Below are 12690 nucleotides of genomic sequence, written 5' to 3' on the forward strand. Positions count from 1 at the left end.
TTTCAGTTTTTAGCTCCGGGACTCGCGTGTCCTCGAACCACACCACCATTCTTTAACCAACACCACAGCCCTCAACAACTTGACCATAATAACTCATCCAGCATAGATCTGGTGGCAAAATTTGTCTCACTGAAACAGTTTTCACGTTCCAATATATGCATGAACCATAGTATTTCTGGATGTGTCCACACATAATTTGGAAAGAGAACTGTATAATTCTGTTTTTTCCGCATCAGTATGTCATGGGAGCCTGCCCAGGCTGTAAATTCTCCCAAGTTGAATGGGTCAAGTCCCCAGCCAATAGGTTTTTAAACTCCACCCTTCATTAGTTTTGTTGAAAACTGCATATGGTTAGTTTCAAACTTCTAGCTGTGAAGACATTTGTCACATACTCAGGACAGAACTTTGTAAAAGATTTTCTTGTTGTCCTGTTTATCTGTAATTGTGATATATTCAATATTGTGATATGTTCCAATTAATGTTTTGTTAAACCCAAACCATGACAACCATCTGTACTGATTCAGTCACATCTGGTTTGGAGGAGATAAGGAAAGGTAAAAAGCCCTTTACCCATGGACACAAATACCTGTTCAGTCCTGACCATCATGGAATAACTCTGAATCAGGCATATTAAATAAGGAACCAATTTCTGCAGGGGAAACAATTTGGTAATGTCAAGACCAAAAAGCGTCACTGACATGATTCAAGGTATCAAACTTTTAGATCCAGGCTATTCACCCTGTATGTCTTGCTCAAAAGAGTGGGCATTCCATGGGGTGCATACCGCATTCCATGGGGTGCATACGGGGCACTTCAGTTGTGTAACTCCTAGGTCTTAGTCACTACTTTCACATGTCCTATGGTTAGATCTAGGTCTCTGTGACACAGTGAAGTTTAACTCCCAGGTCTTTGGTCTTAGCCACTACTTTCACATGTCCTACGGTTAGATCTTGGTCTCTGTGACACACTGAAGTTTAACTCCCAGGTCTTAGGTCTTAGCCACTACTTTCTCATGTCCTACGGTTAGATCTTGGTCTCTGTGACACACTGAAGTTTAACTCCCAGGTCTTAGCCCCTACTTTCATGTGTGTCCTACAATTAAATCTAGGTCTTTCATTCTGTGTCACACAGTATTCAAAACCTGGAAAAGAATCCCAGTCTATGCCATCGTCATATGTCCCAATAACATATCTGTCATTAAAAAACAAACAACAAAAGCAACCTCTCTCTCTCTAAACAAAACTCTCAACATGTAACAAAGCAACTGAAATCTGAAATAACTATCTAAAAGAATCCTAAAATAAAAAATAAATAAAAACTACCAAAGAATTCTTACTTAAATCTTGCAACATTTGATTTTAAACAAAAAAGGAACAAACAAACAAAAAACAAAAACAACAACAAGTAACAGAGATTACAAACTTAAAAGTGATTCGCAGAATCCTATTCAGCAACGAGACAAACATTGATTCAAATCAAACATCTAAGTAATCAAAGGATTTCGTTTTCAAGCTAAACACATTCAAATCTAACAAGTAACATCTAAGAAATTAAAGGATTTCTTTTTCAAGATGAACACTGAGACAAAAGAGTCTTGCACACCAACCTGACACAGTATTTAGAATGACTGGGGTTGCACTGAGTGGTCAAGTGTTAATGACAGAGCCCAGACAAATCAACACTCACTGGGTGAATCAAAAGTCAGAGGAAATCAGAGCTGAACCCATCATGGTCACCACACACATTTCCCTTCCCCAACTCTTCCACAAAGAGACACAGACAGACAGACAGACAGATGGAGTTTTAACACACACACACACACACACACACACACACACACAGAGAGAGAGAGAGAAAGAGAGAGGGAGAGGTGGGGGGAGGGAGGGAGGGAGAGAGAGAAACAAAATCAGAAAAAGAAAAAGAAAATGCTGCCCCAAAATCTAGGACCGCTGATGATCTCTAAAGCTTCAAAGCTGAAGGCATGAAAGCAGTGCAATGCAGTTAAGCTGAGACTGAGCCCTTTGTGCCCCACACGGACATTTTCTGCTTTCATCAACCACAGTCACTAACACCAGGAACACAACACCAGTTCCAACTACACCAGCAGACAAACGACGTCTAAAAGGCACCACCATGACAGAAGTATTGTTAAAGCAATTCATCAGGAGACACACAAATGATGGATCAATCTGGGCCGCTCAATTCCAGTATCTCAGGAAAATGCTGCCCATTTTACTGACTTTCATGGACAAATACTAACTGACATTAACGACCAACATGTCTTAACAGTGTTGTTTCATGTTGTCAATGACTGACAGCACAACAGCCATGACAATGTCAAATGATTGTACAATGGCCATCACAATGTCAAATGTCTGTACAACAGCAATCACAATGTCAAATGACTGATTGTACAATGGCCATCACAATGTCATTTGTCTGTACAACAACAATCACAGTGTGAAATGATTGATTGTACAATGGCCATCACAATGTCATTTGTCTGTACAACAACAATCACAGTGTGAAATGATTGATTGTACAATGGCCATCACAATGTCAAATGATTGATTGTACAATGGCCATCACAATGTCAAATGTCTGTACAACAACCATCACAATGTCAAATGATTGTACAATGGCCATTACAAGGTCCGTTGATTGGACAATGACAATCATAATGTCAAATAACTATATAATGACAATCACAATGTCAAATGATTGTACAATGGCCACCGTGATGTCAAATGATTGTGTTATGACCATGACAATGACAAATGATTGTACAATGACCATTGCAATATCCAATGAATGAGAGTGCAATGGCCATCACAATGTCAATGATTGCAAATGGCCACAACAACGTCAAGCGATTTTACAATGGCCATGACAACAGCCACAATAATGTCAAATGATGGTACAATGGCCATGACAATGTCAAATGATACCAGTACAATGGCCATGAGAATGTCAAATGATGGAACAATGGCCACGGCATACAATGGCCATGACAATGACAAATGATGGAACAATGGCCACGGCATACAATGGCCATGACAATGACAAATGATGGAACAATGGCCACAGCATACAAATTACAATGGCCATGACAATGTCAAATGATGGAACAATGGCCACAGCATACAATGGCCATGACAATGTCAAATGATGGAACAATGGCCACGGCATATAATGGCCATGACAATGTCAAATGATGGAACAATGGCCACGGCATACAATGGTCATGACAATGTCAAATGATGGAACAATAGCCATGGCATGCAATAGCCATGACAATGTCAAATGATTGTACAATGGTCATGGCATGTCAAATGATTGACAACTCAACAACTATAGCAATGTCAAATGACAATGACAAATGCAAAGCCAAAAGTCCAAGAGCTGTTTGCGCAGACTTCACCATGAAGGCCATGTCAACAGCAAAACCCATCCCCAAGGCAACTTCTCAGAAACACAAAAACTGAGTGACAGACCAGAAACACAAAGACACAGAACAGACTCCTGCTTCTAAAAGGAGAGAGACGACAAGCTGACAGCTTGACATGAGAACAACACACATGAACAATAAATCATCTGCAAAAAATAAAAATCAATAAAATAAAACAAAAATAAAAACAAAATAAAAGAAGAAGAAGAAACATATAAACACCCATGTCCAGATTTAATCCAGATATCAACATAACTCTGAGGCTGTCAACCACAACTCTATTTCTCCTCAGAGCCAATGAAGGCTAACTTTGAGCAATCAATGGCTGTGCCATTCGGAAATCTTCCTCAGCTGTCACAGACCCACTCCAGACTGAGCTCTACACTAACAGACACTGCACAGTGGTCACTGTTCACAACAACAGGTTTGTGTCAGGATCCCTGACAGACAGACAGACTGGCCACAATAGTACACTCCCTTTGCAGAGATAATCACTGAGTCGGTAACCAGAGAAACAAAGTTCAGTTCAGTTCAGTTTCTCAAGGAGGCATCACTGCATCCTGGCAAATCTTCTTCTTCTTCTGCGTTCACTCATATGCACACGGGTGGGCTTTTACGTCTATGACCGTTTTTACCCCGCCATGTAGGCAGCCATACTCCGTTTTCGGGGGGGTGTATGCTGGGTACGTTCTTGTTTCCATAACCCACCAAACGCTGACATGGATTACAGGATCTTTAAAGTGCGTATTTGATCTTCTGCTTGCATATACACATGAAGGGGGTTCAGGCACTAGCAGGTCTGCATATATGTTGACCTGGGAGATCGTAAAAATCTCCACCCTTTATCCACCAGGCGCTGTCACCGTGATTCGAACTCGGGACCCTCAGATTGACAGTCCAACGCTTTAACCACTCGGCTATTGCGCCCGTCATCCGGGCAAATCAATATGTGCTACATTACATCTCCTAAGCAGATGCCTGACCAGCAGCATAATCCAGAACAATTAGTCAGGCCTTGAGGGAAAATAAAATAAAATACAATAGAATTTTAAAATAATGATAAGTGAATAAATGAAAGTAAAAAAAATAAAGAGAAACCAGGTAATTGAAGAACCAAGGAACAATCAGCACTTCACGACGAGGACACAGAAAACAACAGAACAAAGGACTGACTGGATCAAAAAAACTCACCTGGACTTACAAATGAGAATACAGAAAACTCACAAATCCTTAAAAAAGAGAACTTGTATGACAATAACACATATATTCCAGTCAGAGATTTCTTTCACCTTTTGAGTCAAGTCATGTTTTCAGTATCATGTTACTGAATTCCATAAAGATGACTGATTTAAGAAAATATGAGAATGAGAACTGATGAAGCCACTGATATTTCACCACAATGATATTTTCAGTGCATGAGAAGACACTGCTGTGAAAGCAGAATAAACCTTTTGAGCATCAGCAAACAACAGAAATTCCATAAAAGCTCTTCTTTTTAACAAAACTTACAGCCTGCTATCCATGTGTGGTACGTCAAAAACAACAACAAAAGATTAAGTGTTGGTAGGTCCTGTAATAAAAGGAATAACCAGTAACATTACAATGTTTGATACATTGCTAGCAAAAGAAAAAAAAGAAAGGCCTATTGTTAAAAAGTGTGTCAGTTTAAGAAGCATTAAATCATTTAAATATAATCTTTGAGATCATACACACACACACACACACATCCACACACACACACACACACACACACACACACAGAGTAAACACACACACACACACACACACACACACAAACACTCACAGCAAACACACACACACACACACACAGATTAAACACACACAAAGGCACATACACATCCACACAGACACAGATACACACACACTGGGTAAACACACATACATAAAGTCAAACACACACACACACACACACACACACACACACAAACACACACATATAAAATGACACACAGACAGACAGACAGACAGACACACACACACACACACACACAGAGTAAACACACAGACACACATACACACACACACACAGTAAACACACAGCCGCAGACACAGACACAGACACAGACACACACACATTTCTCTTTCTTTCCAAAGCAAGCACTCTTTTGCTACCAGAAGAAGGAGAAAGGGCCAAAGGTATGAGCAGTGCACACACAGGAACAAAGACCAACAGCTCTCTGTTCACTGACAGGAATCAGCAGAGGGAGGGCCACGTGTTCAACACTCACCTCTCCACTTGCGGCCGCTTGACCACCGTCTCCCGCACATACTCCTGCAGTTCCTTCTGGGTTCGGCCACTGTACCTGTGGAGGCAGAGAAAGACAGCTCTGTCAGTGTTCTGTTGCCTTACTTCTGGTTATGTACACTGGGAAACAGCAGTGTGAATAGTCTCGTGTGGTGTTACTTCTGGTTATGTACACTGGGAAACAGCAGTGTGAATAGTCTCGTGTGGTGTTACTTCTGGTTATGAACACTGGGAAACACCAGTGTGAATAGTCTCGTGTGGTGTTACTTCTGGTTATGAACACTGGGAAACAGCAGTGTGAATAGTCTCGTGGGGTGTTACTTCTGGTTATGAACACTGGGAAACAGCAGTGTGAATAGTCTCGTGTGGTGTTACTTCTGGTTATGAACACTGGGAAACAGCAGTGTGAATAGTCTCGTGTGGTGTTACTTCGGGTTATGAACACTAGGAAACAGCAGACTGAATAGTCTGGTGGGGTGTTACTTCTGGTTATGAACACTGGGAAACAGCAGAGTGAATAGTCTGGTGGGGTGTTACTTCTGGTTATGAACACTGGGAAACGGCAGAGTGAATAGTCTGGTGGCGTGTTACATCTGGTTATGTACACTGGGAAACGGCAGAGTGAATAGTCTGGTGGGGTGTTACATCTGGTCATGTACACAAAGAAACAGCAGTGTGAATATCATTCTACATAATGTTATTTCTGGTTATGTACACACAAAAACGGCAGTGTGAATAATATTCTATTGGGGTGGTACTTCTGGTTATGTACAGGGGAAACAGCAGTGTGAGTATTATTCTACTGTCGTGTTAATTCCAGTTATGTATACAGATAAACAGCAGTGTGAATATCATTCTATTGCAGTGTTATTTGTGGTTATGTACACAGAGAAACAGCACTGTGAATATTATTCTATTGTAGAGTTATTTCAAGTTATGCATGCAGAGAAACAGCAGTATGAATATCATTCTATTGTAGTTATTTCTGTTTATGTGCACGGTGAAACAGCGGCGTAAATAGTATTCTATTCAGGTGCTACTTCTGGTTATGTACAAGGGAAACATCACTGGCATGTTCTGTTGGGGTGTGACTTCTGGTTATGTACACAGAGAAACAGCCATGTTAATGGTATGTTGTGGTGTTGTTTCTGGTTATGTACACAGTTTCAGTTTCTCAAGGAGGCATCAACAGCGTAAGAATAAATCCATATACACTACACCACATCTGCTAGTTAGAAGTTGTCTGACCAGCAGCATAATCCAACACGCTTTGTCAAACCTTGAGTGTGTGCATATATATATATATATATATATATATATATATATATATATATGTGTGTGTGTGTGTGTGTGTGTGTGTGTGTGTGTGTGTACCTACCAAGAGTTTCTTCAGAATTATGTCAAAGGACAATACCTATATTTTCATGGGCTATTTTTCAGAGCACGCAGTACATGCTGCACATGGGACCTTGGTTCATCGTCTCATCTGAATGACTAGATGCTCAGTTTGATTCTCCAATCGAACTTGGGAGAAAGGACGAGTCAAATTCAAACCCAGACCCTCACACTCACGGACACTACATTAGCAGATAAGATTCTTATTTTCATATATAATTCTTTTCAAAATTTCCCAATCAATTCAGCACAATACACAGTGGCTGTACAAAATATACACATATTCCAGATAGGTTCCAGTAACATGAATTGAATATTTTGAAAATTCCGTTTTGATAAACATATCATTATTTTACGTGTATTTTTCATTTTGGGCTGACTATTTCTTCGTCAACAATCTCTGTCTCCAAAAAAGGGGTGAGGGGGTGAGGGGGAATCAGGCTTTTAAAACTTTTAAAAACATTACTTGAGAGGAAGGCCAATGAGAGAATTTAAGCAATATGACAATAACAAAAAAAAACTAAATAAACAAACAAATAAACATATAAATAAATACATAAATAAACAAATACACAAATGAAACAGAAACGACGAACAACAAGGTATTAGCAATATGAGAATCAACAACAATAAACATGGATGATCATATATACAAATAAATAAATATACAGAAAAACAAACAAACAAACAAAGGAACATAAAAACAAAATGAAATAAAAACAGTCAACAATTGGATTAGTGGATATTAGCTATATGACAAAAGCAACAAAATTACAATGAATACATAAATGAATGAATAATTATAATAATTATACTAATAACAATGAGTATTAATAACAACAACATTAATAATGATAATATTTATAATGATAATAATTTTGAGTAATAATAACAAGAACAAGAACATTTATGAGTAATAATGATAACAAAAACAATTATAATAACCATATAAATAACAATAATAATAACAATTATATATATATATATATATATATATATATATATATATATATATATATATATATATATATATATATATATATATATATATGTATATATATATATATATAACACAACAACAATGACAATAATAATAATAACAACAATAACAATATCATCAACAATAACAAAAATAACAAAAACAACAATATTAATGATAATAATAACAATAAATATATATAAATAAATAAACCAACAAACCAAACCAAACCAAACCAACACGACTCCGGATGACCACCCACCTGAAGGAGGAGCCTCGACTGACGACCCTGGCCTTGGATCGAGGCGGTTTCTTCACCGTCTGGCACCGGAAGAAGGTGTGGTGCTCGATGCACTTCTTCCAGAAGTACTTGCACCGGTCCCTCGAGTCAAAGAAAAACTCCACCGTGTCCTTGTAGTAGCCCTGCCGTTCACAGATAATGAGCAATTGTATTGTGTTGTGTTGTGTTGTGTTGTGTTGTGTTGTGTTGAAATGTTTTGTACAGTGCTGTACTGTACTGTTCTTTGCTTTAAACAAAGTCATCGTGCAAGTCACTTAGTCACCTCAACTGCCACCCCCATCCCCTGTCCACACCGCCAGAGAACCTTCAGAGCGCAGATTGGACTATCCAGCCATCTGCACACACAACAACCCCAACAACCCCAGCCCCAGGATGACTAAGATGCTGACAGACGAATAACAATGTACTGTACTGTACTGTACTGCACTGCATTGCATTGTATTGCATTGTATTGTATTGCACCGCATTGTACTGAGCTGTGTCATGTTACGCTATGTTTTGTGTTGTACAGAATTGTGCTGTACTGGATTGTACTGATTTGTATTGTGTTGCGTTGCACTGCATTGAACTGAATTGCACTGCATTGCATTGCTTTGTATAATATCTATTCCTCCTTGTCACAACAGCTTTCTCTGTGTAAACTTCACACTGCTCTCCCCGTTGAGGGTCAGTCACTGCAGTGCAGAACCACCTTTTTTAATTCTCTCACTCTCTCTTCTTTCTGCCTGCAAGCATACAAAATGGGTTTCCTATCAACCCTTTTGTTGCCATGGGTTCTTTTTGCATGTGTTCAATGCATGCTTCACATGGGACCTCAGTTTATCATCTCATCCGACAACTAGCACCCAGGCCATCACTCAGTGTCCAGTGAGGGTGTTGGGGAGGGGGGAATACTGGAGAGTGTAGGATTCAATCCCCTGCGTTCAGATTCTCTGTCTTCATTGGCGAGATGCATTACTGGCTGGCCATCACTCAACCACAAATCATCAGTCAGGACACTGGCAGCGTCTGTACCTCTTAACAGTAAAAGGAAGGGATAAGGGAAACGTGTGAAGATATGTAGCTTTTCCTTCATTTCTCATTTTTCCTATTAGTAATAAACATAAAAAAACAACAAGAAGAACACTATTGATAAACTATTCATTCTGGGTGATTTTCCTATCATTCAGATAACTAAAAAAATAAAATTAATTAATTTTTAAAAAATAATAATAATAAAACAGAAACAATTTCAGCATGTTTTTATTTTATTTTATGACAAACAAACAAAACAGCAGACATGTATTCCACAGGCTGTTTCTAGGAGGAGTGCTAATCCCCACAGTGTGTGACAGGAATATAATATTCCTGAGGTGTCTGTCTGTGTACACTGTGCAGTTTAAAAAAAACAAAAACAAAAAAACAAACAACAACAACAACAAAACCACTCCACAAAAGCTTGGTGCCATGTTTGTGGAGTCCAGAACACAGTTCCTTGCACAGAATAATTTTCTCATCTGCCAGAGAGAGAGAGAGAGACAGAGAGAGAGAGAGTGTGTGTGTGAGTGTGTGTGTGTGTGTGTGTGTGTGTGTGTGTGTGTGTGTGTGTGTGTGTGTGTGTGTGTGTGTGTGTGTGTGTGTGTGTGTGTGTGTGTGTGTGTGTCTGTCTGTCTCTGTGTCTCTCTGTGTGTGAGTGTGTATCCGTGTCACTGTGTGCACACATGTTTGTATTCATTTGTTCTTTTGTTTAATGTCCATCAACAATTGTGATTTTTGACAAAAACCCTCCCCCTTGCCCACCCCACCCATGCCTTAGGTCATCACTACTGTCCCTGTTCCTCTCTCCTCAATTAGCTTTTTTTTCACACACACAAAAAGAGTATCAACAAAATAGAACAAGCTGGCCAGTCAACCAGTAAACTTACAACAAAGAGCAAATGGAGCTCCTCATTAACTATTTCAAACACAAGTTGTTTGTCATATGTTTCCAATGGAAACAGATGGAACTGCAGATTCTGTGTGTGTGTGTGTGTGTGTGTGTGTGTGTGTGAGGATTTGATACTGACACCACTGCTCTGTTGAGAAAGCTTACTAAAACAAGCTCAAGATGAAAACAGCATTCAGTACAATTTCCACTCATCTGCACTAATATCTATGATCAACAGCACTGTTGATGAACTCTTCATAACAAAAAGTGTCAACATATTTCTGGCAATGATTATGAGTGATTTCTCTTCAAAGCAATTGATATCTGTTTCTGACAATGCCACAAGGCAATTTCTTGAAAGCCATGAATTTGGAATCATGATTAGATCTTTTTACAACGTGACTGGCAATTTCCTGAAAGCACTGGGATTTTTTTATTTATCTGTTTGTTTTTGTTTTGTTTTGTTTTTTTGTGGTTGTTGCTGTTTTTTAATCAAAAATTATCTGAAGACAAATGATAGCTCTGCTTCTATGCCAGTTTACAGCTGATAGATGTAAAACTGCATCACCTCCCCTTTTTCTTCTGGTGCCCTCTCCCTCATCCTTTTCCTTTTTCTCCGGCCCCTTTCTCTGCTTAATTCTATACCCAGCATGGGTTCACTGACCTATATAACAATAAGAATAATACTAGTAGTAGTAGCAGGAGTAGTAACAATAACAATAAAGATAATAATTCTAAAACACTTAAGTCTCTTATTCTTTTCACATGGACAAACTTAAAACTGACGCAAGTGGTATATCACCATGAGACAATCTGACACTACTGGCGTACCAACTTATAACAATCTGACTCTACTGGTATACCACCATGTGACAATCTGACACAACTGGTATACCACCATGAGACTATTTCACACTAATGGTATACTACCATGAGACAATCTGACATTACTGGAATACCACCATGAAACAATCTAACACAACTGGAATAGCACCATGAGACAATCTGACACAACTGGTACACCACCATGTGACAATCTGACACAATGGGTATACCACCATGACACAATCTGACACAAATGGTATATGACCATATGACAATTTGACACTTGTGACTTCTGGTATATCACCATGTGACAATCTGACAAAACTGGCATACCACCATGAGACAATCAGACACAAATGGTATACCATGATGAGACAATCTCATTCTGACAACTGGTATACCAACATGAGACAATCTGACACAATTGGTTTACAATCTGACACAATTGGTATAACACCATGTGACAATCTGACACAATTGGTATACCACCACGTAACAATCTGACACAATCATGAGACAATCTGACAAATGGTATACCACCATGAGACAACCTCACACTAATGGTATACCACCATGAGACAATCTGACACTATTGAAATACTGCTGGCATATAACAATCTAATTCTATGGGTATGCCAACATGTGACAAGATGTGAACTATTGGTACCAGTAACACGACTGGCTTGCTAACACGCAATGTCTGATATTACGATGTCTGACACTACTAATATGCATCTGATATGCCAACATGCAACAATCTGAATTCCACTGGAATGCCAACATGCCATAATCCTGATATTAAACGTAAGGTATGCAGTCACTGGACAATGTGGCACTGCATCTGATGTCAGTCTGTGACACACACCGATAGAACTGGTATGCATGGGACAAAGACACTGCCAATTGCCACACATACGGGATGTTCTGACACAATCAGTATACCAGCACAGCTCAATCTGACACTGCTGGTATGCCAACAATGGACAACCTGACAGTACTGGTATGCCAGCATGGGACACCATGATACAATTAGTGAGTCAACACTGGCCATAAAAACTGACATTCGTATTAAATGTCAGTCATATAATATCTCTCCCTGTCTCGGTCTCTCTCTCTCTCTAAAACATAAATTATACACACACACTTTTTTTTTTTTTTTTAAATCTTCAGTTACAGATTCAATCTTTCTCAAACTGTGTGTGTGTGTGCGTCTCACACACACACACACACACACACACACATCGTCTAATATCACGGATAGTGAGAAGACGTTAAACTAAAGAACGAACACACACACACACGCACCACACACACACACACACACACACACACGCACACACGCACGCACGCACGCACGTACGCACGCACGCACACACACACACGCACACACACACACACACACACACACACACACACACAGACTTGATGAGAGTGACATCTCTCCATGCACAAAAAAACATGTTTTGCTGCACTCCATGAGGGCCCTCATCACCCTCATCGACACAGACAGCCAGCATGTGCAGCACTGCACTGTATCAGACACAGTGCACATTTATACATATGTACTGAG

The 12690-nt window shown here is 39.4% G+C and overlaps 1 protein-coding gene across 3 annotated transcripts in view; it reads right to left on the reverse strand.

The window, feature by feature from the left end:
* Nucleotides 1–12690, reverse strand: part of LOC143289188 (FERM, ARHGEF and pleckstrin domain-containing protein 2-like) — a 132701-nt gene that overhangs the window by 82616 nt on the left and 37395 nt on the right. For all 3 annotated transcript variants that reach the window (XM_076598121.1, XM_076598119.1, XM_076598118.1), the window contains 2 exons: nucleotides 8351–8511; nucleotides 5698–5772 (listed from right to left, as the gene is read on the reverse strand). In XM_076598121.1, coding sequence (XP_076454236.1) covers nucleotides 5698–5772; nucleotides 8351–8511 — 236 coding nt within the window. The remainder of the gene's footprint in view (nucleotides 1–5697; nucleotides 5773–8350; nucleotides 8512–12690) is intronic.

This window comes from Babylonia areolata, chromosome 13 (genome assembly GCF_041734735.1).
Source record: "Babylonia areolata isolate BAREFJ2019XMU chromosome 13, ASM4173473v1, whole genome shotgun sequence".
Taxonomy (NCBI): domain Eukaryota; kingdom Metazoa; phylum Mollusca; class Gastropoda; order Neogastropoda; family Buccinidae; genus Babylonia; species Babylonia areolata.